This window comes from Phasianus colchicus, chromosome 24, assembly GCF_987193195.1.
Source record: "Phasianus colchicus chromosome 24, bPhaCol1.hap1.1, whole genome shotgun sequence".
NCBI lineage: Eukaryota > Metazoa > Chordata > Aves > Galliformes > Phasianidae > Phasianus > Phasianus colchicus.
This window is the reverse complement of record NC_143459.1, coordinates 6,415,153-6,440,554: the sequence shown is the minus strand read 5'-3', so window position 1 is coordinate 6,440,554 and position 25,402 is coordinate 6,415,153. Positions and strand designations below refer to the sequence as shown.

General features: G+C 53.9%; 3 protein-coding genes and 3 non-coding genes across 10 annotated transcripts; 5 read left to right on the top strand and 1 right to left on the bottom strand.

The window, feature by feature from the left end:
• The first annotated feature begins 259 nt into the window (after positions 1-259).
• PABPC4 (poly(A) binding protein cytoplasmic 4) lies at positions 260-13,909 on the top strand. 5 transcript variants are annotated; one of them, XM_090123781.1, is made up of 16 exons: positions 1,311-1,411; positions 1,619-1,837; positions 7,346-7,539; positions 7,844-7,959; positions 8,426-8,565; positions 8,838-8,932; positions 9,507-9,644; positions 10,242-10,337; positions 10,829-11,101; positions 11,369-11,456; positions 11,624-11,743; positions 12,277-12,404; positions 12,529-12,622; positions 12,737-12,867; positions 12,960-13,059; positions 13,560-13,905. In XM_090123781.1, exons 2-15 carry the CDS (start codon positions 1,645-1,647, stop codon positions 13,044-13,046), a joined length of 1,893 nt encoding a protein of 630 aa, XP_089979907.1. In that variant the 5' UTR covers positions 1,311-1,411; positions 1,619-1,644; the 3' UTR covers positions 13,047-13,059; positions 13,560-13,905. The 5 variants fall into 5 exon arrangements, with proteins under 5 accessions (XP_089979906.1, XP_089979907.1, XP_031450599.1 ...); XM_031594739.2 differs by having other exon boundaries at positions 1,311-1,415; XM_090123780.1 differs by lacking the exons at positions 1,311-1,411; positions 1,619-1,837 and adding an exon at positions 260-876 and having other exon boundaries at positions 13,560-13,909.
• Positions 9,952-10,082, top strand: LOC116230175 (small nucleolar RNA SNORA55). The gene has a single exon (XR_004167177.1). It is a non-coding gene; the product is annotated as a small nucleolar RNA SNORA55 (small nucleolar RNA).
• Positions 10,605-10,733, top strand: LOC116230176 (small nucleolar RNA SNORA55). The gene has a single exon (XR_004167178.2). It is a non-coding gene; the product is annotated as a small nucleolar RNA SNORA55 (small nucleolar RNA).
• On the top strand, positions 11,878-12,009 carry LOC116230174 (small nucleolar RNA SNORA55). The gene has a single exon (XR_004167176.1). It is a non-coding gene; the product is annotated as a small nucleolar RNA SNORA55 (small nucleolar RNA).
• A 146-nt stretch (positions 13,910-14,055) lies between the features above and the next one.
• PPIE (peptidylprolyl isomerase E) lies at positions 14,056-17,501 on the top strand. Its single transcript, XM_031594740.2, has 10 exons — positions 14,056-14,148; positions 14,215-14,313; positions 14,381-14,424; positions 14,792-14,818; positions 15,151-15,232; positions 15,696-15,796; positions 16,142-16,265; positions 16,339-16,524; positions 17,001-17,143; positions 17,224-17,501. The coding sequence occupies exons 1-10, from the start codon at positions 14,118-14,120 to the stop codon at positions 17,290-17,292; spliced, it is 906 nt and encodes a 301-aa protein (XP_031450600.1). The 5' UTR covers positions 14,056-14,117; the 3' UTR covers positions 17,293-17,501.
• Positions 17,502-17,993: 492 nt separating this feature from the next.
• Positions 17,994-25,131, bottom strand: LOC116229901 (bone morphogenetic protein 8B-like). Its single transcript, XM_031594664.1, has 7 exons — positions 24,732-25,131; positions 20,987-21,179; positions 20,307-20,455; positions 19,895-20,089; positions 19,635-19,714; positions 19,371-19,481; positions 17,994-18,607 (listed from the first exon to the last, which is right to left on the bottom strand). The coding sequence occupies exons 1-7, from the start codon at positions 25,129-25,131 to the stop codon at positions 18,458-18,460; spliced, it is 1,278 nt and encodes a 425-aa protein (XP_031450524.1). The 3' UTR covers positions 17,994-18,457.
• Between the last annotated feature and the right edge of the window lie 271 nt (positions 25,132-25,402).

The following is a 25,402-nucleotide window of genomic DNA, read 5'->3' as shown; positions in this document are numbered from 1 at the left end:
TGTTCTGCCAGACTGGCTGCTGGGACAACCATTGGCTTTGCAGCAGATGAGCTTTGTTGAGGTGTAGTGTAAGGGAACATGCCCAACAGGAATGCTGCTTGTGGTGGCTTCTCCCGTGACTTTTTACTTTGCAAACGACTGCATGAGTTGAAATCAGCAGGGAACTTGTAGCGCTCACCCTAAGGTTGGCAATAATCCATGGCTTGAGAACAACTCATTTCATTTAGCTCCCAGCATCCACAGAAATGCCAGGGGACACATCGAAACCAATCCTGCAGCCAGACTGCAGGACTGCCCTCTGTCTGCTGACCTTCTGTGAGCAGAACCAGAGTCACCTCTCAGCTCCACGCTGGTGGGAAATGCTCCGCACAGAACCACAGCTGAGAATGGCCTCTGTTCAGAGGGGAGGATCGTCAGCGATCCCGGCCATGAAAGATGCTGGGAGAATTTGCTGGGGAATGGTGAAAATTCAACTTCCTTTCCCATAACTCCTCCTCACTCCAAAATGCCTTTCCAAACCGCCCATAAATCCTCGCCTTAAGTGCTGTGTTGGGAATTGCTGGAAGGGAGCGACTGCAGCTGCGACGGAGGAAGGCAGCATCCGTCTGGGAGCAGAGAGAGCAATAATGGGGCCATTGAGCGCAGCCACCCCCAGCGCCCGGGCTGCCCCGACGCGGCGGGGGGCGGCAGGGGGGGTCCAGCCCTGCGCGGCTCGGATTTGGGAGGCGTTCACCGACAGCCCCGCGGGCTGCAGAGCAAAGCAAAGCAGGGACTGCGAGAAACCACTTCCTGATGGCTGCAGATCAAACGGTGGGAGGGCATCGCTCCGGGCCTCTGGGGTTTCTCCCCACAGCAGCGCGGAGACTGCAGTGGTAGGTGAGGAATGGATCTCTGCTTCTTTTTCCCAGGGTTTTTCTAAGATTAAACACCTCCGGTAACACATCCCGGCAACTTTTGATCTGCCCTGTAGGGGAAATCCCCAAAGTCCCCCGAGCATCCTCGTTCTTCAGGCTAAAAACAACGAAGAGCCTATGGGAACGCGGGGCTGCGGTCGGCGCGGTCTGGCCGGGGCCGTGGGCGGCGCACAGCAGCGCCGAGCGCCTCGGTGCAGCGCTGCAGGCCGGCACGCAGCAGCGCCGAGCGCCTTTCCACGCCGGCCGCTCCCGCCCGCGACGCGGCGCCGCCGCCCCCTGCCGGCCCTCCGGACCGGACGCCGCCACGGCCGGCAGGGGGCGCACCTCGCCCCGCGGTCCTCCCTGCCGCGAGGCGGCGCTGCAGGGATGGCGCGCTGCAGGGGCCGCTCCCGCCGGGCCCGCCGCCTCCTCCCAGCCGCACGGGGCTCCCACGGCGCCGCGGCGGCTATAAAGGGGAGGGCGCCGCGCGCCGCCCGTTCTCTGCCCGCCGGGCCGCAGTGCGTGAGTGGGGTCGGGCCGCGCGCCGCCCCGGGCCGGGAGGAGGAGGAGGGGGCGGGGGGGGGGCGGCGCAGCTGCGGTCCCGGCTGCCGCGTGGGGCTGCGGCCCGTCGGGACGCCCGGCTGGGGTCGATGCGGGTCGCGGAGCGCCGTCCGCTGCGCTCCGCTTCGGGGCAGCGCAGCCTCTGACCGGCGTCTCTCCCGCAGACGCCCCGAGCCCAGCGGTGCGGACGATGAGCGCGGCGGGCAGCGGCTACCCCATGGCCTCGCTGTACGTGGGCGATCTGCACCCCGACGTGACCGAGGCGATGCTGTACGAGAAGTTCAGCCCCGCGGGGCCCGTGCTGTCCATCCGCGTGTGTCGCGATATGATCACCCGCCGCTCCCTCGGCTACGCCTACGTCAACTTCCAGCAGCCCGCCGACGGTACGCGCTGCGCCGCCGCCTCCCCGCCTTTTCCTCGCCCCGTGCCGCTGAGCCGCGCTTTGTGCCGCCCGAACGGCCGCGATGGTGGCCGCGCCGCCCTCGGACGTTCGGCTTTTCGGGGTCCCGCTCGGGGCGCGGCGCCGCGGCTGCCGGCCGCTCCGCGTGGAGGAGATGCGGCCCCTGGGGTCGTGGGTGCGGGGGGGGCGGCGGTCGGACCCGAGGGGCCTCCGGCCTCACCGCCTGCGTGCGTTCTGTGCGGCTGCCTTTCAGTGCGCTCCCTCCGTAGGGTAAGTAGGCACTTGGGCAGCAGCTGTGGAGCCGCAGTGCGTTTCTTGCAGGCGCTCCTTAAGAAACAGAAGTCTCTCTTCACCCACTTCGCTTTTCTGAACTACTTCACAAGCACGCATCACGCTGTCCTCTCTGGTCCGTTGGACTGTTTCCATATTACTGAAAGTCTCCGAGTTTGGAGGCTGGGTTTGGTGCAGATCGTAAAAGGCAGCAATCTCCTCCGTGTTCCCTGCGTTCTTGTGCAGGTTTGGGCTGTTGCTGTGGTCTTCGTGTAGCCAGCGCTGGCAGAAAAGCCTGCATGCTGTCAGCCCCGGTCGGGCGCCTTTCTGCCCAAACCCTCTGGCTGCTCACCTGCTGTGCCTTCAGACCTGGGGGAGCTGAGGCTGCACGCTGCTGTATGTGTGCAGGCTGCTGTGCAGCACTCTGAAGTGATGTTCTTGAGCTGGTGGGAAGGCTGCGCTGTGCAATGCGTGTGAAACTGTGCTGTCTCGTGGGCAGAATCCGTGCTGGTTTACTCTGGCCAGATTGTTTTTAATAGTTCAATTTGGCACCTGCTTAAGTAGGTATTCCAGTGCTAAAGGAGTGGAAACGTGCGAAAGATGGGACAGAAAAGGTCACTGTGAAGTGTGCTTTTTTCTGGAAGAAAAGTAGGTCAGTATTTTCTGCCCTCATTTTCCGAGCCTTTACTTGTTGACTGGTGCTCATTTATTGCTCTGAGCTGTGATTTAGCAGTATCTATATATAGACATCTCCAGAACAGACAGGAGAGAACGCTTCCCTTGGATTCAGAATCAGTTCATAACAGCCCAGACTTCAACAGCCAGTAACCTCTCCTGTTGCCTGCAATTGGCAATCCTGCCTTACAGGAAAAGAAATGTCATCACAAAGCAGTGCTCCTGCAAGCCAATAGAGCCTCTGAGCTCTCGGCTGATTTTATGTGAGCTGATTGTGACTGTGCCCTCCTGGCTGCTGTCTTCTTCCCAGGTCAGAATGCCTTCTGTGCTCTTAAAGTAGAGAAGACCTGTAACATGTAGTGGAGGTGTGATGTTGAAAGGGAAGAGTAGCCAGTTGTGTATGCTTACTGTATCAGGAAGAAGTCCTCACAGAAATATGAAGATAGCTGGCCTCCCCATGTGTTTCAAGGTAAACTTTTTATGGTAATAAGTAGGGATGAGTTTGGAGGGATGTTGCGTCATTCTGGGCTCCTGGAGAAGCAGCAGACATTTTAGGAAGTCCCAGTGCTTGAAGTGATACTTCGACAGAGTAGCTGGTGTCCTGTTACTGGTAGATCTTACAAGGTCAAGTGACTTAAACCTCATCTTTGAGTTACTTCTGGGAGGGAGAAATGTGCAATCTCTCCTGCTCCACAGAGATCTCTTTCAAAAAGCTCCTTCCTGGTGCAGCAAACAGCAGCACGTTATTTTGTACGAGTAAAATCAGCTACTGTGCTAAATGTAATGCGGCGGAACATCAGCGGGTGGGAGGGACAACAGTTGGTGTTGGGGTCTCTCTGAAACCAAGACTCAGACTTCATGAAGAATGTAATTTTTGTTGTCAAATACATGAGTTTTAAGCGTGGCTTTCAGGGTGGCAGTATTTTCTGTGTGAGGGCTTTCAGAGAACACAGATCTGTACTTTCTTTCCAGGGATGGATAATCAGAAATGCGTTTGGACTTTATATTATCCATTCTAGGAAATGATGGGCAGTGTTCTGTAGCACTGCTACACAGTGAATAGAAGAACTCGGGAAGCTTTGTGCTCCCAAAACTTTTAGGAAAGTTCTTGTGGGCACTGCTGGTGTGTTTGAAATGGTGGAAGGCAGTAAAGCTGATAGGATAGTTTGCATTTCCTGGATACCTTTTGTAGGAGTGCTTTGTAAATCTGAAGGTTTGTCACATCTTAACCTTTGTGTGGGAAATAGGATTCTCTCCTTACTGGCTAGAGAAGCTGAACTGTTTACAAGGCAGGTAGCAGCCAGGACTTTGCTGTTCTTTGGGGCCACCAGGAGATCACTGTAATCATATCCTGAACATCTGAGTTTCCAGAACTCCTGCATCTAAACTGGTTCAGGGCTTGCATTTTTCTTGGTTTTTCTCAGCTAATAGAGTGATGCTTTACCCTGGAAAGGGTTACTTTTTGGACATGCATTGTCTGATAGTCCACAGAGAGGTTACTTTTGGTGAAAATGAGCTCTGCTGCCTTCAGCTGAGTTCTGTGACGTGGCAGTCAGTGAATGCTCAGTGCTGGGTCCTGTTTCGATAGGCAGGCTAAGGAGATGCTTCAAAGTTCTGGCAAGTTCAGACTTAGCCATGGTTGTTAATACTTATTTTTAACTGTAAGTGGAAAGAAAACAAACTCATTTCACTTGGAAGAAAAGCTCAGTTTCCTTTTAAATATGTTCCTCGTGCAGTTTAGTTGTGTTCCAGGGTTTCATAACTTTGACAGTTAGGACAACTCAGATAATGATGGAGAGAGACTTCAGCATGGCCATCAAGATAAGCTGCTGTGGGAGTGCAGAGCACACCACGTATTTCTCAAGCCAAGAAGGAACCTGAGGCTGGGATTATCTAACTGTCTCTAAACAGAGCTGTAGGAGGGTATAGATAAACTTGTCCTTCCTTCTTAAAGGAGAGATGGCAGTAAAGAACAACGTGCAGTGTAAAGCAGATGTGCAGTTAAAAGGAAGGAGTGGTTTTGTACATAAGCTTCATTGCTGGCAGCATTTTGTTATACTTCAGTGATCGAGGGATCTGATCTGAAAGGAATGGACATCAAGTATGTTGATTAACCTTGCTAGTTTTAAGTGGCTAAATTTGCACTGTTTTTGTTGGTCTTTATTACCTAGTGACACAAGCAAGAGCGCAGAGCTCTGCAGAGCAGCTGATAAAACTCCTGCTGAACTTCTCACGAGTGAATCCTGCTGCATGGTATCTCTATGCTGCTCAGCCGCAGCGCCCAATTCCAGCACTGTGTTAGCTCTGTGTCAGGGAGCCTAGCCTGCAAGTGAGGCTCATTACTTTGAGCCGTAAGGCAAGCTGCAAGAAGTGCTTGTATATTGGTTTTACCTGTCCAAAAGGCACTTGAAGAAGAATGGAGCCTGAAAGAGACTCAGTGTGTGTACAGTGTTGGGTTTGAGTCGCAGTTCAGCCTGCTGGGAGGATGACAGGAACCAGTGGGAGGGAAACAGATACAGGAACTGAAATGGCTGAAGGTTAGTGGCTTAAGTGTGGGGAAATGCGAAGATGTTTGCTCAGGTGGAGGAAATGAATTTGCTGTGTTTATTCTGAGCACTGTTATCGTGTGCTGATCCTTTAGGGGCTTTCTCAGGTACTGGTGTGATGTGATTGCACTTCTGCCTGGGAGTGTGGCAGCCCTCAGGTTAGGAAATCTGTCTGGGGCTTTTTTGCACCACTGCTAACAAGAAGCATTTTAGCATGTGCGTGTATTTCAAGCAGAGTATAATACTGCTGTGGATGCTAGATGGCTACATAGAGCAGTGCAGTAGCATCTGCTTCTGTATGTGCTTAGAACACTTGAAAGATCCACGAGTCACTTCACAGCCTGTTATCTCAGTAGCTGCTGCACAGCGTTTCACAGTTCCCTCTGGTTGCTTGCCACTGCTTCATCTGCCTGGCACCTTTCAGCAGGAGCTCTGTTTCTGCTGCAGATGGAATATACAACTCGTTTGTGTCCTTGCCAATGCATGCTTCTGGAGGACCTCTCCTTGCTATAAATAAACACTGCCAAATTTGACGACCTGCCCCAAGTTGCCTGCTGAAGTGCCTACCAGGAGCTGGCTATGGAGACAGCCACAGGGCTGCACTGATTCAGAGTAGCAGCTGAGGAATCATTTTAGCATAGCAGTTAATTGAATGCAACACTTTTAAATAGCTAGTGGAGTGAGTAGAGCCCAAGCATGTAAAATTTTCCTCCTGAGATGTTTTTTTGCCTTTTTAGTTTTGTAAGTCTCTCTACTTCAGTAACGAGATCCAGCAGAACTTGTTTTGCAGTAGGGACTGTGAGTGAAGGACTGGGGAAGAAAGAGATGGCACCACTTCAACTTAGAAAGCAGTAATAGGAAAAGTCTTCAAAGCACATGAAAAGCTCTAATAAACTTTCATGCAGTAATTCACTGATTTTTGAGGTAGGGAGTGCAGGAGACTTCTGTAGGCAGTGCCCCACTGAGGACTGTAGAGAGAGCTCTGTGAAATGCTGTATAGCTTCTCTGCTCTAGCAGAGTATCACTTGAGAGGAGAAGATGTTCATGTTGGCATTTTGGTTGAATTTGCTGCTCTGAAATGGACATCAGTAAATATAACTGAGTGACAGTGGTGTGGAAGAACTGAGCCAAAGAAATTTGGAAAACTTGGGTTCTGCCCTGTTGATGTTCCTTGGTTATAATGCATATCTATCCCTTTCTTTCCCCACCTCGTGCTGGGAGTTAAGTCTCTCTTTCTCTGCTGACTCCATGTTAGGAGTGTTTCCTGGCACAGAAGAGTCACAAGCATCTGAATTTTATGAACAAGATCCTGATGAGTGTACGTAATGATCCTTTTAATATATCAGTAGGCAGCAGAAATAGAATCATGACGAGGGGGTTCAGTGTGGCCTAGGATGGCAGTGCTGGGCTTTTAAAGTTGAGTTAAACACTTCCCTGTTCATCAAGTTGGGTATCTGGATCTTTTTCTCAGCATTTTGTCTGTTCTTACTGTTGCCCTTTAGTCAGAAAGCTGGAAATCATTTTTTGGCCACAAACAATACAGGCTGAGTTGTGTTCTTCCCTGACAGCCATGTGTTTGTGTCCATTCCCCATCTCTGACTTGACAGAGAAGCGATCATTTTCACTTAATAGAAATGAGTATGAGTAGGTGAGAGCTTCCTGTATCTTTCCCTTCTTTTGATTTCAGCAATTTACCTTTATAATAGTGAGGAATAGAACTAAGTCAAAGTATGTTGCAATTCATTTCTCTGTGACTATTAAAACATTGTAATGTCAGTTCAGAATGGATTATTAAATCTGTTATGTTCTTAAGCATGTCTAGTAACTGTGCTGCAAAGACTTCCCTTGAAACATGAAGTTAAACAAAAAGTAGTCACTGGAATTGGTGGCCCATGTTATCGTCCCAAATATCTCTCTAATTTTATCTGCATTATCACTCACGTGATGGAAACTTTATGCTTTAACAAGCCATAGAAACCTGTTCTGCGCTTCTCTTGCAGCTGAGCGTGCTCTAGACACCATGAACTTTGATGTGATCAAAGGAAAGCCCATTCGCATCATGTGGTCTCAGAGGGACCCCTCGTTGAGGAAGTCAGGGGTTGGGAACGTCTTCATTAAGAACCTGGACAAATCCATTGATAACAAGGCACTTTATGACACGTTCTCAGCGTTTGGGAATATTTTGTCCTGCAAGGTGAGATGGGGTTACTTTTTCCCATTCTGCTATAGTGGTGATGTGATCAGAGACACCCAGTGTAGGAAGCAGAAGTGGCACCTGTCACCAGGTGAGGAGGGGTGGCTCTTGAAGGCAGAGTTGACCGAAAGGTCAGGGATTGCTGAAGTTATGTCAGGTTTGGTCATGAAATGTGCCAGTCTGAAACGCAGACGTCTCACTGGCTTTGCCCCCAGCAGTAGCCTGTTCTTGTTGCTGACGCTGTGCTGTGACAGAGGAGGAGGTGATCCGAGATCTGACGATTGGTTTCCTCCCACACGTCTAGGTGGTGTGTGATGAGAATGGCTCTAAGGGCTACGCATTTGTGCACTTTGAGACCCAGGATGCTGCAGATAGAGCCATCGAGAAGATGAACGGCATGCTGCTAAACGACCGCAAAGTGTGAGTGTCACAGCCAGCAGCAGCAGCGAGCGCATGAACCGTGATGCATCTCGGTATTAACAGGGACACACAAGGTTCTCCTGGCCCAAGCCTTGGCCTGCTACCTCTCCACTACAGGGCTGGTGAGTGACCCTGCCCAAGCCATGGCCTGCTCCCCTTCCATTGCAGGGCTGTGGTTTCCCTAACCGAGCCTTGACTTACTCCCTCTCTGCAAGTGGGCTGGGTGGGTGTCTGGCCAGTACTCTTCACTGCAGAGCTGGGTGGGCATCCTAGGCTGCTGCTTTTCACCGTAGGACAGGTGACTTTTCTGGTTGGTCTGCGGCCCGTTTGTCCTGTTCTGGCACTCTTTCTTCTCCCTGTCTCTGGCTCCTACTACAAATTCTTTTTTTTTTTTGCTTCACTGCAAATCACATGCTGTTTTTCCATGTTTTCCATTTCCTTACTTAGTTTTCATTCTTTCATGCAGATTTGTTGGGAGATTCAAGTCTCGTAAAGAGCGGGAGGCTGAGCTGGGAGCCAAGGCAAAGGAATTCACCAACGTTTATATTAAGAACTTTGGGGATGACATGGATGATGAAAGACTAAAGGAACTCTTCAGTAAATATGGTAAATACAGAAACTCTTAATGAGACTGTGAATTTTATGACCTGTGCTAATTTAACGGTGCTGCTACCATCTGTATACGTCTACTGGGGTCACTTTGAGGCTGATGAATTGGAAGAGTTGAGGAGTGGGTAGTAATTCTGTCAAACAATGGACAGGAGGCAGAGAGTGGCCAGCAGATGAGTGAGAGAAGAAGGCTAGGGTGATTATGTGGAGCTTGATAGTCTTGAAATAGTCTTACATTATATTTTACTAACCCTGTCCCTTGGTAACAGGTAAGACTCTGAGTGTTAAAGTGATGACAGACCCCACTGGAAAATCCAAAGGCTTTGGCTTTGTAAGCTTTGAAAAGCATGAAGATGCTAACAAGGTATGACCAAGTGTTAATGCTGCTTGGGTGTCTTTGGAGAAGAGTTTATTTGGCTTACCACAGAAGCAGGTTGAGATAAAGTTCTGCCTCAGATGTAACCTCTTCTGGATGTGGGGGCTTGAAGCCATTTGCACATCATTACATTGTTCCCTTACTTCAGGATTAAGCTGACATTTCTCAGATTAGATGCGCACAGAATACAGTTATTTAATCTGAACATTAATTGCTGAAGAAGTGCTCTGATGGATGGCTTAGGGAGTGAATGTTCTTAAGAGTATTGTTTTTTGAGCCTTATGTTTGTTGTTATTTGACACTAACTACATAAGGGGTGGGGATAAATTCACAAGTTCCTGTTGTTAGTCCAGCATTATGGTAAGGTTGTCAGCATGGTCTCTCCTGATAGCTTCAGTTTATCTTTAATTAGCTGGTGTTAAACAGGAGCAGTGCAGAGGTACCGTGGCAGTTTTAGTTTACTGGCTAACAAGCAGGGAGATTTTTGGGCTGCCAAATTCTTAACAGATCGGCTGCTGCCTTGTTTTAGCAATTGACAGTTTTCTTTGACCCCTCTGTCCAGGCAGTTGAAGAAATGAATGGGAAGGATATCAATGGGAAAATGGTGTTTGTAGGCCGAGCACAGAAGAAGGTGGAGCGCCAGGCAGAGCTGAAAAGGAGATTTGAACAGCTAAAACAAGAGAGAATCAGCCGGTACCAGGTGAATAGTCTGTCCCTTTTCTGAATTTAAGTACAGTTTTCCATCTATTGGTAGACTTAAAAGGCACTGACAAAGCAGTCGTCCTGTGATATATCCTTAGAGTTCAGACTTCAAGGTGACTCCATGGTATTTGGAGGCAAAGGAGACTTCTGTGCATGGTCTTCCCAATTAAGTGCTTAGGTGGATATAAGAGAAGTCATGCAGTCATCTTTAATTTCACATGAGCGTACCTAAAAGGATGGAAAGAGATAATGTGACTCTAAACTGTTGGTTTAGTTTTTAGCAAAACTGTGTCATGCCAGAGATTGCATCTGAATCTTTCCCACTCCTTGCAATATAGTGCTGGACTGGGGACACATGATGCAACAAGAAAGCAGAGGAAATCCAGACAGGCTCTTTCACTGCACTGGGGTTTGTCTCTACACCTTTGCAACATTTATTGCCATCAATGTTGGTTGTATGACAGTGATGTCCTGCTAAGTTAAGAGGTTTTAGACAAATGACAGCTTTGGCAGATGGATGCTGACAGTTGATGTGCTGAAGATTCTCTTTACTACTGTAGATGTCTTAATTATCCTACTGTTCTCTACCTTTTAGGGAGTTAACCTATACATTAAAAACCTAGATGACACTATAGATGATGAAAAACTGAGGAAGGAATTCTCACCTTTTGGGTCAATAACAAGTGCAAAGGTATTGTGGGGCTTGGGGATTTCTGGATTTTAAGGCCCAAAGAAGGAACTGTTACTTGACAAAGGACTGAAGGGCAGATGTATATCTCCTAATTGGTGCAGTCATGAGAGTTTTGGGCTAGTGAATAGGCAGATTTCCTTGGGTCTCGTTGTGATTTTACTGATAACTTATTTGATTCCTCATCAGAAGCGGGGGGATGAGAGGTGGAAAACATGCCATATCATGCCTATTGGCAAGCAGGCATTTCTTCTTATTTGATTAGAGGCTGCACCTAATCTTTCCCATTCCTTGCTGTGCAGTGTGAGTCTGGGGACGCGTGGTGCTGACAGAAAAGCAGAGTAAATCCAGACAGGTGGTTCTTCGTTGAGTACTTGTCTCTACACCTCTGCAACAGTTCTTCCTTGAAATCTTTTATTTCTCTACAGTCAAAAATAGAGATTCTTAACCTGTTCTTGAAATGTTGCTCCACTAGCAATTGGTCTTTACTGCAGGTGATGCTGGAAGATGGACGGAGCAAAGGGTTTGGCTTTGTCTGCTTTTCCTCTCCAGAGGAAGCTACGAAAGCTGTGACAGAGATGAATGGTCGAATAGTGGGCTCAAAGCCACTCTATGTTGCTCTTGCACAAAGGAAAGAAGAGCGAAAGGCTCATCTAACTAATCAGTACATGCAGCGCATTGCTGGGATGAGAGCCTTGCCAGCCAACACAATCATTAATCAGTTCCAGCCTGCTGCTGGCGGTTATTTCATGCCTGCTGTGCCCCAGGTAAGCTGAGCTAAGTTAGTATGGTTTTATGGACATTTTAACTGTGCTTGTGCCTTGAGTTGTTTGCATTCATCCCATTGAGTCTTTCTTATGCCCATAAGCAAGCAAGTCCTAATAGGGAGTGCAGTCAGTGGAGTTAACTGTGATGGCCCAGCTGTCTCTCAGTTTGAGTTGGGTGTTGAGTCTGGGGAAAAACTGCCAAAACACACTGTAAACAATGCTTGTTGTTCACTTACAAACCTTTGAGCTTGTTTGTTCTCCCTCCAGGCTCAGAGTAGACCCACTTACTATGCACCCAATCAGATGGCACAGATGAGACCCAACCCACGCTGGCAGCAAGGGGGAAGACCTCAAGGTGAGCATCTAGAGACTGCTTTGGTGGTACTGCCCTCTGGGTTGTGCTTTCTGGCAAGAATGCACGCTTTCCTTTCTGTGCACAACTTCAGCTTGCTTCCTGTAGCTGACTAGCCTGACTTACCAGTCAGTTCTGGTTTGAGGATTTCCTCTCATTTCTTCCATCAGGCTTCCAGGGAATGCCAAATGCCATGCGCCAGTCTGGACCACGGCCAACACTGCGCCATCTGGCCCCTGCTGGCACTGCTCCTGTCTCTCGTGGCCTCCCTGTTTCTGCCCAGCGAGTTGGTAAGGTGTCTGCCTCCCAGGCTCTTCTCCTCAGCTGCGGGGGATGAGGATGCTATTGAGACTTGACTTTTACTTCCAAAGGTGGTTGTCAGAAACAGATAACCAAAGGCCACGTGGAGCGAGGGGCAGAGACAGCACCTGAATCTTTCCTATTCCTTGCTGTGCAGTGCTGGTCTAGGGACAGTTGGTGCTACAGCACAGCAGCAGAAATTCAGATGGGTTAATTTCCACTGCTTGGAACTCATCTCTACAGCTCTGCAACATTTACTGCTCTAAATAAGACTGTATGTTATGGATATTGCTCTCAGGGTAGAGCATCCAAATGTTATTTTAGGGAGTAACTAGAAAATACCGTAAATGCAGAATGTAGAATAGTTCTTTTCTGAAATATCCAATTGTAATTTGGAGACCAGTTTCTAAGCCAATATTTGCCTGTGCAGTGCATAGTTTGAATTTAGTGGTCATTCAGACACCTCAGGTTACTTGCTGTGCACGGTCCTATGGATGTTTTTAATCCCGCTCTCCTTTTGCAGGTGTTTCCACTGCAGGACAGAACTTGGCTCCTCGTCCACCTGTAGCTGCTCCTGCTCCCAGAGCAGTTCCCCCTTATAAATACGCCTCAAGTGTCCGCAGCCCACATCCACCTGTACAACCTTTGCAGGTAACACAAGGATCTGTGCCTGAAGCAGCTGCAGGCCAACAGGTTTTACATGCAGCTGAAGAGTTTTTGCAGAAACAATCAGCACAGCATCTATTTTTGCATCCTCCTATCTGCCTTTCTATAGGCACCTCAGCCTGCAGTACATGTGCAGGGACAGGAACCACTAACAGCCTCCATGCTGGCTGCTGCCCCTCCTCAGGAGCAGAAACAGATGCTGGGTGAGTGAAACTCAGGTTCTTCCAGATTGCATTTTACTTTGAAAATGTCCCCAGGTTTCATTAAGAGCTTTTAAATTAAAATGGCTGTCTGAAATCCTTTTTTTTTTTTCCTAGGAGAACGTTTGTTCCCTCTTATTCAAGCTATGCACCCCAGCCTTGCAGGAAAGATCACAGGAATGTTGCTGGAGATTGACAACTCAGAGCTGTTGCACATGCTGGAGTCTCCGGAGTCTCTCCGGTCAAAGGTGAGCTGGCCTGTTCCCTTGGGTGGGGCAGACTGTGGGACCCTTTGGTTGAGAGACAATTCTCACTCGCTGGCTCATCTGTCTTCCTGGAGGTGGAGGAGGCTGTTGCAGTGTTGCAGGCTCACCAAGCCAAGAAAGAAGCTGCCCAGAAGGTGGGTGTGGTTGCTGCTACCTCTTAAGCCAGGAAGACTGGTGAGTGTCTCAGTCCTCTCAGCTTTAATTAAAAGCTTCCAGGATTGGTAAATAAAGCAAGGCAATTACTAAGTGTACTTGGTCTGGGAGGCTTATGTTGGTCTGGGAGCAGTGCTTGTCCGATTTTAGCCAATTCTTCAAAACTCTTTTTAATTAAGCATCAGAAAGACGATGTGTAAGTTGCTAAAGCATTCCTGTTAGTTGCTATGTCATGGAAGTACAGCAGGTTGAGATGAGCCTTGTGACAGTGCTGATCCAGGAGATAAAATGACACGCAAGATGTTCTGGTGAGTTCAGGGTGAAGTGCTGTGCTGATGCCCATTCCTTGTCCTGGCAGTGTCTGCCTCCAGCATACATTAAAGGGCTGCTGTCAGCAGGGCCATTTCCTGGTACAGGTCTGTCCAAACAAATGCTGTCTCCTGTGTCCAGCTCCAGAATTCTAAAGAAAGGCTTTTATTTCTCAGTATCTGGTAGGTAACGTCTTCCTCCTTTTCCTGTAGGATGCAAAGAAGCCAAATAGCCCCTCCCCCGATGTCAGCTCAAGATGTTTGCAGATTCTGCACTGTCCTGCAGGGCTCCTCGCCGTGCGACGCATCGCGTAGTTGCATTGCATTTTATAAATTAATCCTTGGAATCTTACGAACCGACTCTGCGCAGCTCTAGATTTCCAAAACCAGAATTGAGCTCGCAAGCTTCTCCTCTGTGATCAGAGCGGGGTTGGTTACCCTTTGTCCTTTCTAAGCAGAACGTCGAGCATTTCTGGTTAAAGCATTTTGTGGTTTTGGTTTTAACTCGGAGTCCAGCGTGGGAAGTTCCGGAAAGTCTTTTGTCAATACAGGAATAAAATCTTTGTCTGCACTTGTCATCTTCCTCTCTTGGTGCGTGATTTTGACGTGGCCGATGGAACTCAACGGCCGTTCAGTTGCCGGTAGAGTTGCTTCGACGCTGCCCGCGGCTCTGCGCGGCTCGGCTCCGGTTCGCCTGCGCTCGCACCTCCCCGCCGCCAGGGGGCGCCGGAGGGGCGGGGCTTGCGCGAACTTCCGGGGCGGGGCGCTAAGATGGCGGCCACCAAGCGGGTGCTGTACGTGGGTGAGTGGGGCTGCGGGCCGCGGGCGCCGCGCGAGGCGAGCGGGGCGGTAACGCTGTGCGCCGCAGGCGGGCTGGCGGAGGAGGTGGACGAGAAGGTGCTGCACGCCGCCTTCATCCCGTTCGGCGACATCACCGACATCCAGATCCCGCTGGACTACGAGACCGGTGCGTGGCGGCGCGCGGGGCGGCGGCGCGCCGTGAGCCGGGCTCTGAGCGCGGGCTGTGTTCGCAGAGAAGCACCGCGGCTTCGCCTTCGTGGAGTTCGAGCTGGCGGAGGTGAGGGGAGGAGCGCCGCCCTCCGGGCTGGCGGCCGGGCCGCAGGGCTGCCCTGCAGCGGGGTCGGCGCGCCGCGTTTGCCGTGCGCTGGGCAAGGAGCGTCTGCCCGGCTCCGCACGGCGGCTTCGCTCCTCCGGTTGGCACTGGCGCGGGGCGTGTTGAGGGCTGGCTGTGGAAGAGGTGTTTCCACGCCTGGGGCGGATATGAGGGCCGTTGATTCCTGCGGCCCCGGGGTGTGGGAGGCTTAGGAGAACAGCCTGATGGTGGCCTTCTCCAGAGAGCTGCGCCGACTTTGTGTGCCGAGGCTTTTTTCTTTAAAGGAAGAGAGAAGTGGCTGCAGCGAGGTGTCCTCTTGCTCTTCACACAGGATGCAGCAGCAGCCATTGACAACATGGTACGAGGCCTGCCTGCCTCACAGCCCGGAGCTCACCTCTGCTGGAACACGGCTGGCCCTGGCCGGGAGCTGCGAACAGCCTGGGGTGGCTCCTGCTGCGTGTGCTGGGTGACGCTGCAGACACGGGTCTGGCTGGGGCTGTCCTGCCTGGCCCTGCTTTGCTGGCGGGTTGCCGCTGCCTGTGGTCTCAGTGCAGCTCCTGAGTTGTGGGGCCCTTGTAGTGCTCAGAAGTGGGGAGAGAAAACCAGCCCTGTTCTCTGCAGAGATCTGCAGAGGGCACATAGTGAGTTTTTACCCTGTGGTGGGCTTTGTTCTTTTTTTGTCCTCTGTAGAATGAATCTGAGCTCTTTGGTCGGACAATTCGAGTGAACTTAGCCAAACCAATGCGAATTAAAGAAGGATCATCTCGGCCAGGTAAGTTGGTGCCTAGCAGAGGAGAAACTCCTGTGGGTGTTCAGCGCTGGGCGCACATCAGCCTTTCTGGTTTCCCAAGGCTCTGCTTGAGGGGTCCCGAGAACCAAAAACATCCCCCAGCCCCTCAGGCAGACATGGCTGCTCTTCTAGTTGCTCTCTACAGGGGGCCAGATGGGCACTCACACGCCAGGCAGGGTTACCATCACACCTGAGATGGGAGGGGGCCCACGCCATGCTAAGCAAAGTGCTGGTGTGAGGTGGATGGTGGCACACAGCCAGTGAGCTTACCTTGCCTGGGAGAGCTGCTGGCTCTGTCCCTGTGTCCTCATGTGGTGGGGTGATCGCATGAAGTTCTGGGAGTGGTTGGGTCAGCAGCACCCTGGGTGCACTCCTGCTGCTGCCAGAGCTGCGCTGAGTCCTGAGTTGTTAGGCCCTGTGCTCACCCTGCCCTCCTCTGCTGCAGTGTGGTCAGATGATGAGTGGCTGAAGAGGTTCTCAGGAAAGACTCTGGAGGAGAACACAGAAGAAGGAGGAACAGAGGCACCCAAACCAGACACACAGGAGGTAGGGATGGATGGAGCTGGTTGTGCCCTGCTGAGTGCCTTCGAGTGGGGAATGGCCACGTGGGGAACTGGATGCTCCCAGCTTTGGGAACCAGGAGTGAGCTGTGGCCGTGTCTGTCCCTATGTCCCCAAAAGCTTGGTGAGCCCAGAGGGATCTGAGTGTTTTTGCTGCATCCTGCAGCAGCCCCCAGGCTGTGAGGAGCCTCCATTTGCTGCATGCTGCTTCCAGGGACTTTTGGAGCTGCATCTGCTGCTGGCCCTGTGCCACAGGCTGGGATCAGACCGGCCATCAGGTGGCAGAGCTGAGCAGCAGCAGCACCACTGCGTGTGCCTTCTCCTTGCCTAGGGTGAGCCTCCTGCCAAGAAGTCCCGGGCTAACCCCCAGGTTTACATGGACATCAAGATCGGCAATAAACCTGCAGGGCGGCTCAAGATCCTGCTGCGGTCCGACGTGGTGCCCATGACTGTAGGTGAGCAGTGCTGCTGTCCCTGCGGCTCACAGGCTGTACTGCTGTGCTCACCTCTGCCCCTTGCCCTGAACAGAAAACTTCCGCTGCCTCTGCACTCAGGAGAAAGGCTTCGGCTTCAAGGGGAGCAGCTTCCACCGCATCATCCCCCAGTTCATGTGTCAAGCTGGGGACTTCACTAACCACAACGGCACTGGAGGAAAATCCATCTATGGGAAGAAGTTTGATGATGAAAACTTCATTCTGAAGCACACGGGGCCAGGTAGGGTGAGCGCTGTGGGGTTCCTCGAGCTGCTCTGACCACGCAGCAGCAGCCCCAGGGCCTGTCTGTGTTGGCCCAGTGCCTCGGCTGCAGTGTGCCCAGGACAGAAATGCAGCCCCCTGTCTCTGCCCACACGTTAATTTCCAGTCTTATATCATGGAGAATTTCAAAGCTGCTTTCCCGTGGGGTTTTAGGGGAGGAATGTTGCAATGTAGCTATGAGCATTGGAAAGGTGGCAGAAAGCAAGCAGGCTGATCTCCAAGACTTTGCTGTTGCTAAACAGCAGTTAAAAATAGATTAATGCTCTCCACCACTTCACTCTGTTCATACTTGTAGGTGTTTCTTGGCATCATCAGCTTCCCGCAGTTTCAATATTCAGAGACTCTCTTAAAACCAGCATTGTCTGCACGGCCCAGGAGGGGGTTTTAGTTAATTATTGGCATTGCTCCCAGTAATGCTGCGCTGTTTGGTCCCAGGGCTGCTGTCCATGGCAAACTCCGGCCCGAACACCAATGGCTCACAGTTCTTCATCACCTGTGATAAAACCGACTGGCTGGATGGGAAGCACGTGGTGTTTGGGGAGGTGACGGAGGGCATGGATGTGGTGCGGCAGATCGAGGTGGGTGCCGCGGTGAGGCGGGCTGTGTGCCCCCACCCTGTGCCACCCATCTGCGAGCCTTCATTCTTCTTCTCCTGCAGGCTCAGGGCACCAAGGATGGGAAGCCAAAGCAGAAGGTGATAATCTCCGACTGTGGGGAGTGTGTGTGACCGCAGTGCTGCTGCCCAGCTGCCCCTGCAAGGTTTGGTTTGCTGTGCCTGCAGCGGCGCTGCGGGGCGAGGGGGGAGGCGGCTGCTGTGCGGCGCGTTGTGCCTGTGCTGCTTTCTGCTCCCACTGTGTCTGCCACTCGCTTGGTAAAGACTTCCTGTATTTCACAGAAATAATAAAACCGAATTTTAGAAAAACAAAGGCCTGTCCTGGCTGTTGGGTTCTCACTGAGTGAGGATGCTCTTTAAATCTCAAGTTTTGGAATACTCCTTGCAGACATCCCCAAGCCAGCCCTGACCCAGGAGCATTACAGCCAGGGGCATTACTGCATCCTGAGCTGCTTTGTGTTGCCTTCATCAGCAAATGGAACCTTTCCAGTATGGTGAGCCCTTATCCCAGGCAGCAGGAGCGGGATGTTCCTTTTTTGGTGCTCACCATCCTTGGGATTTGGGTTGGTTTACTGCATTTTTTTTTCTCTGTTTTTTCCTCTGTGTGTGGGTAAGCCAGGTTCCCTGGGTGCCCCAGAACAGTCCCAGCTGCCACAGTGCCTGCTGGGCTCAGCTTCAGGCAAATAGGAGCAGTTTTAGGCCATCGTGAGTATTTTTTCATTGCGAAATTCAGCGTGCAGAACAGAACGTCGTTGTGCTGTGACATTTATTAAAAAACAGCAAGAGAAACACTGTGTTTACTTTCCAAACTAGGCATTTATTTTATAACAGTGTTGTAGCTCAATATGTATTATTTTTTTTCCCCTTGGCTGAGTTTTGTGAACTCTAAGTAAACAGGAGCCTGTTAGTCAGCCGGCTACTTAATTGGCTGAGGGTGTTTTTGTGTAGGGAACTGAAAGCCCTGCTTGGAGCCGGGCTGCCCAGCTGTCCTCGGAGCCGCCCTGCCTCACCCCGGGCACCGCACATCCGCCACGGCCCGACGTCACCGACCACAAATCCTCTTCCTCTATATATTTATATCTATGCATGTATAGTATGGATGTTTCTCATTACGTGTGGTGAGAGAAGGGAAGTTTTATATTATTTACATCCACTTCTGGGAAGGGAAAGGGTTGGGCAGACAGGGTGGTGGTGTGTTGGGTGGGCAGCCCCGGTGCTGCTGCAGTAAACCCCCCCACACACAGCAAGGATGCCCGGTGCCCCATCTCCCCCCAGGTGCTCAGTGGCAGCCGCAGGACTTCACCACCATGTTGCGGTGCTTCTTGAGGATCACGTTGTTGTTGCTGTCGTAGTAGAGGACAGAGGTGGCACTGAGCTTGGTGGGCGCACAGCACGCCTTGGGCACCGCCTCGGGCTTCATCAGGTGGACCTGGGGGGCAGAGGAGTTGTGGGCATGGGAGAAGCCTCAAAGCACCCCAGTTCTTACCTGAGAGAAGCCTGGGTGAATGGGGGATTATTTCCAGCCTTTTGTAAAAATATTTATTCTAAACCCTTGGCAGTCCTCACTGCAGTTTATATTGGATCTGGACAGCCCTTCATTCATTTGAGTCTTCTGGACTCGGAGCCGAGCCCTGGCACTGTGAGGTTTGCAGGCAGCTCCCCCTGGCCTCACCCCACATGTGTGAGCCATTTGCCAGCAGAGCTCTCCCAGCTCGGAAGTCCGGTGCTGTGCTGTCCAACGCTGCTATTTGCAGCACTGGGCTGGCGCAGCTCCCAGTGCCAGGTGATTCACGTCTGAGCTGGGAAGAGCCCTGGGCCGGGGCTGAGGGTGGGTGCCCACAGCGGGGGGGGCTCAGGCAGCTTCATTAATGCAAAAACTAAACCCTGCCAGGAGACACCTTCAAAGGCTCAGCCGAGGACTCGGCGCTCCCTGTAATTAACTGCGAGCACCGGAGTCGGTGTGACTCCACCATTGGGAAATCAAGCACTCACAGGTCAGGAAATTCCAGAAATTAGAGCATGGGTTGCAATGTGGGGTGGATTTGGGAAAACGGGCAGTGAAGCCTTCCTGCCTGGAATATGCTGAGCCCAGCGCTTGGGCTCTGCGGGGCCTCGGGGGCAGCCTCTGTGCGTGGGGACAAGGAGGGGTCCGGCTCCAGAACCCCCCCAGCGGTGCCACCCCGGGCACTGACCAGGGACTGCAGGATGGCGTGGTTGGTGGCGTTCATGCAGGAGTCCAGCGGGAAGGCGCACTCCCCCTCACAGTAGTAGGCTGAGTACCCCTGGGGGGCGATCACCCAGTCCTGCAAGGAGAAGATGTTGCACTGGGGCACTGTTTGCTCCTCCATTCCTGCTCCCCCCCACCTCCTCCCCAGGTTTCTTCTGAAGTTTGGGGTCACCAAAACTCCTGCGAGAGGCTGGGAGCTGTGGCTGTGTGGGGGGAATCGGAACCGTACCAACCAGCCAAGGTCCTGGAAGCTGACATAGAGCTCATGCCTCCGGCAGACCTGCCGCCCATCTGCAGTGTGGACATCATCTGCGGAGAGAGGGAGGCAGCATCAGCCCGGGGTTGGGGTTGTGCTGTGGTACACAGAGGGCACACGGAGCCTCCTGGGTGCAGGCAGGGCTGCGCTCCCGGCCTGGAGGAGCAATACGGAAATGGGCAGCAGAGCCTCGTGCTCCCTGCACAGCCTGGGCTGCTTCGCAGGGCTCTTACCAAAGATTCCCGGCAGCTTGTTGGGGTGTGGGAGGTCGTTGCTCTTTTTGGGCTGCCTCCTGCGCGGTGCTCTGGCCGCCCGCGTGGCTCGCACGGGGCTGGCGCTCGCCCGGAAGAAAGTCACCATGAAGGGCTGCTTGGAGCGGGGCCCACGGCGGCCCAACAGCCCCACCGAGCCCGGCTCCACGCTGAGCCCTGCAGGGACAGAGCGGGGGACAGATGCGGGCAGGTCCTGCAGGCAGGCACCGTGCAGCATCCTCAGCTCCGCACGCGCTGTTCGCTGGGTGCTCACACGGTGAGGCTGCATCCCGCAGCACCGCCCGCCCCCCAGGTGGGAACCGCACGCAGCAGAGCTGAGGCAGCACTGAGGGTGTTTCTGGGGTTCTGGCCCCGATGCTGCAGTGGTTCTTACCATTGTCTGTCTCCACGTAGAGCCGCAGGCCCAGGTTGTACTTGCGTTCCACCAGCCAGTGGCTGCTGGCGGCTGTGACGTCGAACACCAGCCAGCCCTCGGTGCCGGCACGCAGCTGCTGGGCGTCCAGCAGGAACAGGTTGGACTCCCTGCAGATGGGCACAGTGGTGAGTAACGCCCCGAGGCTCCTACATCCCACAGCCATTCATGGAAATGACTCCTGTGCCCATGCCCATACAGGCCCCGGTGCTGCAAGGTCAGGACAGCGCTCGTGGCTGTGTGAAGGTGGCACCCTGGCAGCTGCCCTGGGAAAAGCACAGTTCCCTCCTAGCACTGCGTGTGTCACTGCCTGGGGACGCCGTGGAGCAGCACTTGGCATGGGGTGGGAAAGGTGAAGGGCAGAGGTGGTGCTCAATGGTGGCCCCAAACCCACCGCAGTCTTAGTCCCTATCTCTATCCCAGTTCCCAGTCCTATGCTGTATCTCAGCCTCCATCCCTATCCTGGTGCCTCATCCTATTCCATTCTTCATCCCCATCACGGTCCCCCTTCTGGTCTCCATCCCAGTTTTCATCCCTCTGCCTACCCCTGTCCCGCTCTCCATCCCTATCCCCATCCCATTCTCCATCCCCACCCTCAGCCCTATCCCTAACCCTTCCCCACCCCATCCCATCCCCGTCACCTGTTGGCGTGCTCGGCAGCGATCTCGTAGATGCTGACATGCAGGGTGCTGTTGCTGTGCCGGCTGACGCCCCGCGCTTTGTAGATGCGGAACTCGGCGGCCGTCACCGACTCCCCTGCGGGCACCTGAGCCAGGTCGAAGCGGAACTCCTTCCAGTAGGGCTTTGGGGAGGAGGTGTCCCGGTCCTGCTCCACTGCAGGGCACGGGGGTCAGGGACTGCCGCCAGGGGCTGACCCCACGTCCCCCTATCTGGGAAGAAGCCACGCTGTCCCCGTGCCCTGAGCCCGCACACCTGCCTGCCTTGTGCTGAGGGAACACGGGACGGAGGGAGCGAGGCGAGAGCAGGGCAGGTGTCCGGTCAGTGCTATGTGCCAATAACCCCACTCCTTTCACTGAAAGTCTGCTTTCTGCAGAAATCGGCGCCTTTTGGGAAAGGAAGCTTCTTTTTAAACCCATAAAGGAAAGCACAGAGTGCTGCTTTGCGGCAGGGCATCCCCACCGGGTCACTAATGTGTAATTATTTTCTTCAAATTGTTCTTTAAAAGTATTCCAGCCTGCTGTGGCTGAACATAATTAAGGTGATTAATGCTCCTCCTGCTTTAAACATAAATGAAATGATACAAATCTCAGCTTATGCCTCCTTTAAAAGACCCAAACACACAAAATCATGAATAAATAATCAAACACCCTCAGATGCCATTTTAAACCATTTCCAGTGGGGCACATTCCTGATTTCACACACCCCATTGTTTTCCTGCCCATTTGTTCATAGGGCAGCTCAGCACACCTCTCTGAACCGAACGCTGAGATGCTCACTATGTACCCACAGGTCTTTTTTTTCCTCTCTTTTCCTTTTTTTCCCCTCTGAACCCAACACTGCATTCCCTCCAGCCCTGGGGTTCACCACAGCTCTGTTTTATATAAAGCTCAGGGCTGGCAGCCGGGCGGATGCGGATCCACTTCCTGCAGGCAGTGAGCAGCCACTGCAGGGTGGGGGGACGCCGGGTCCCCCTGTGCTGCCCGGGTGGGCCCTGGGGCTGAGCCCCTGGGAGCTGCAATGGCTCAAAAGCCCTTTTCTGCACTGTTCTGTTCACCGCGCTGTGCCAACAGCTCAGCCCTGCCAGAGCCCCCAGTGCTCCTGCAAAAACCCCCACACCACAACTGAGCTGCCTCCCTGCAGCCAGCGAGCACCCACAGCACCCGTGCCAAGGCAGGGGATGAGTGTAGGGACAGCCAGCACAGACCAGCATCTCTTTGTACATCCTTCAGGCACGGGACGAGCTGAGCTCACAGCATTGCGGTGTTGAGGTTCTGTGCCCCATCTCCGTGCCTCTCTGCAGCGGTTGGAGTGGGCACTGTCTCCCTCCCCCCCCCCCCGTGGGCCCAGCTATTGATCGGGGCAGTGTTGACTCAGCACCACCACCCCACAATTAGCTGTGGGCGGGTGATCCGGGCTGCGGGCGAGACACTAAAAACACCCAACCCCAGGTCCTCTGCTCTCCTTGCCCCCTCCTTCTGCACTGTCCCACCCGCCAGGCTGCCGTGTCCTTTCCCAGTCATCAGTGTCACATCCTCCATCCCAAATAATGGTAACACCACACATACCTTATATAATGGCATTGGGCCATGCAACCCCAGCTCTGGTGCCCCCAGGTCCTACACTTCGCCTCCCCCCCCCATTTTATTTTTAGCTGCACTTCATTGTACGCATTCCGTGCGCTGCTTCTATAAAAGCACATCAGTGGTAATTACGGGTCCTGGCTGCACCAAGCGGTTCCTGCGACCATTTCAGGCACTAAATTAAAAGGAAATGCCAGGATATTCGACCACATCAAGCACACTGAATGCTAAAATAGGTATAAAGGAGGTGCAGGGAAGATGCTCCTTCACTTGCAAGGAGGGAAAAAAATAAACTCCAGAGCTTTTCAAAGCCAGGGGAGATAGAGGAGCACTTCCAAGCACAGTGAGTGCCGCTGAGCCTCCGTTGGGCTCCTGCTCCATCCCATGGAGCACCCTTCTTTCTAAAAGGAACACAAAGGGCACCTTCACCTCAGGATAAAAGCACTCCCCTGGCTGCAGGCATAGTGGCTGTGCCCCCTCCCCAGCACTCTCACAGAGCACTCCATCATCACCCATTGGAAGAGGACAGGTAGAGCCACTGGCACCAAAGCCAACCCAAGTGCCAAAGGCTGCCTGGAGCTGCTCGTGCCCATGGCTGCACCCGGGCTCAGGCTCTGCCCCGCAGAAGGGGATTGCACTGCATGCAGGGCTCCATCACAGCGGATGCCCACACGGGGAGCAGCACGGTGCCCTACGGAGCACCGCCGTCCCGCATTTGCACATCCCATAAGGGTAATGGCATAGCCAATTATGCATGCAAATGAATGTTAGCCTTCTCCCACTAAAAAAATTATTTAATTAAAATGAAGGGGCTGGAGAAGCCGCAGAATTCAAAGCCATTCAAATTGAAGGCTGAAGTCGTGCTCATCAGCTCTCTGCAGGGGATCCAGGCGGCCCCACTTCCCATCCCACCCAAATCGGTCGCAGTTACAGCACGATTTGGTGTTCATGTGCGGAGCACTGAGCAGAGCTAGGGACACATGTCCCAGCACCTACCTGCCCTGTCCTGGCTGCCCCATCCTGCAGGCACAGCAAGGGGGTTGTCCTGTGGAGTTTCCTGATCTCTGTGCAGCCCAACGCTGCAGAGGGATGCAGAGAAGGATGGAGAGGACTTGACAGACACCTCAGTAGCCCTACCTGCTCCAGAGCTCAGTCCTGCGGCACCCCACACTGGGATCCTTTGTCCCCCACTGCTCCCAGCATCACCTGCATGACCCCCCATGGGTCTTAAAGTGCTGCTTCCCACTGCACACCGCGGTGCGGCCAAAGCCCGGACACTGTGGCTGGATACCCAACACCTCCCCCTCATCTTTGCAAGGGAGCACCCCAAAAACCTCGTGCTTGGCCACAACAGGCAGAGAGGAGCACGCGAAGAGCCTAAATCAAAGAGCAGAGACAGGAAAAGCTGAGTACGCGCTCAGGATGCCCAGCGGACCCCGGCGGGTGCCGGCTGGTGCTCTGCTACATCGCCGCTCACAGTGTCTGGGAATGGGATGAAGCCGGAGCTCAGCAACCAGCCCGACGGGATTCCAGCAATAATGAGCGACCGGGAGGGTTTTATTCCGAGCCGTGATTCAGCGGTGTCCCACCGCAGGTAATTGGTGCACTTCTCTGCTGGAAGGGGGAGAGCAGCGCCCGCCCGCCCCGCCCGACTTCTTCGTGTGCAACACCGCAACGGGGTGGGCGATACGGCCCCGTCCTGCGGGGTTTGCAGCTCCCGCGGTTGTGCCGTGATGGAGACCGTAGTCGGGGGGCCGGAGAGCTCAACTCTCTACAGCTCACAGCACAGCAGGGCTGGAAGCAGCGGGGAGCGAGCGAACCCAAGCCACGCTCCGCGTACCGCTTTCCCACCCCCCACTTTCCCCTTCGCCATCGCCGCTTTCTCTCGGGCGCAGCCGTGGGGAGAGCCCAGGCCTCAGCCCCGCGCCCCTCTCCGTCCCTTCCCGCCGTTCCGAAGCCCAACTTGAGGCGAAAAGGGCCATTTCCGAGCGGGGAAGCGCGGGGAAAGCGCCCGGGATGACGGACGCCGACAGCCGTCGGGGCAAAAACTTCGGTCCGGGGTCGGTTCTACCCGCGACGGCCGCTCCGTCCCGGCCCCCCCGGTGTCCCCCAGCGCCGCACTCACCCATGTTCACGAGGCTGACCACGGTGTCGGCGTGGCTGACCACGCTGCCCGGCGGAGGGCTCTGGGTGCTGAGCCCGGTGAGCACCGGACGCGACACCGCCTCCTCCTCCTCCTCCTCTTCTCCGGCCACGGCGTGGTACAGATCGAGCATGAAGAGCGGAGCGGCGGCGGCGGGGGCGCGGGAGGCGGCGGGGGAGCGCGGTCGGGGCCGCCCCGGCAGCCCCAGCACGGCCAGGATCTCGCGCTGCACGTCCCGCCGCTCCCCGCCGCTCAGCCGCCGCTGCCCGAACCCCGCGGGGAGGCGGCGGCGGAGGACGCTGCCGCTGCCCCACTGACACAGCACCGCCGCCGCGCACAGCAGGGCCACCGCGCTCAGCCGCCCCCCGCGCCCCGACCCCATGGCACCGCCGCCCCGACCCCCCCGCCCGGTGCGGAGCGGTGCGGAACGGCCCCCGCGCGGCGTCGGACCCGGGAGAGGGAAAGGGACGGGCCCGGCGGCGGCACCGCCCCGGCCACGGTGCTCCACGCCCGGCACAGAGCGCAGCCGTCCTCCCACGGACACCCGAATCCATGGCCGCCTGACCCCACGGACGTACACCCCTATGGGCACCCAAACCAACGAACGTTTACCCCCGTGGGTACCCAATGCAAAAGGCACCCAAACCCACATT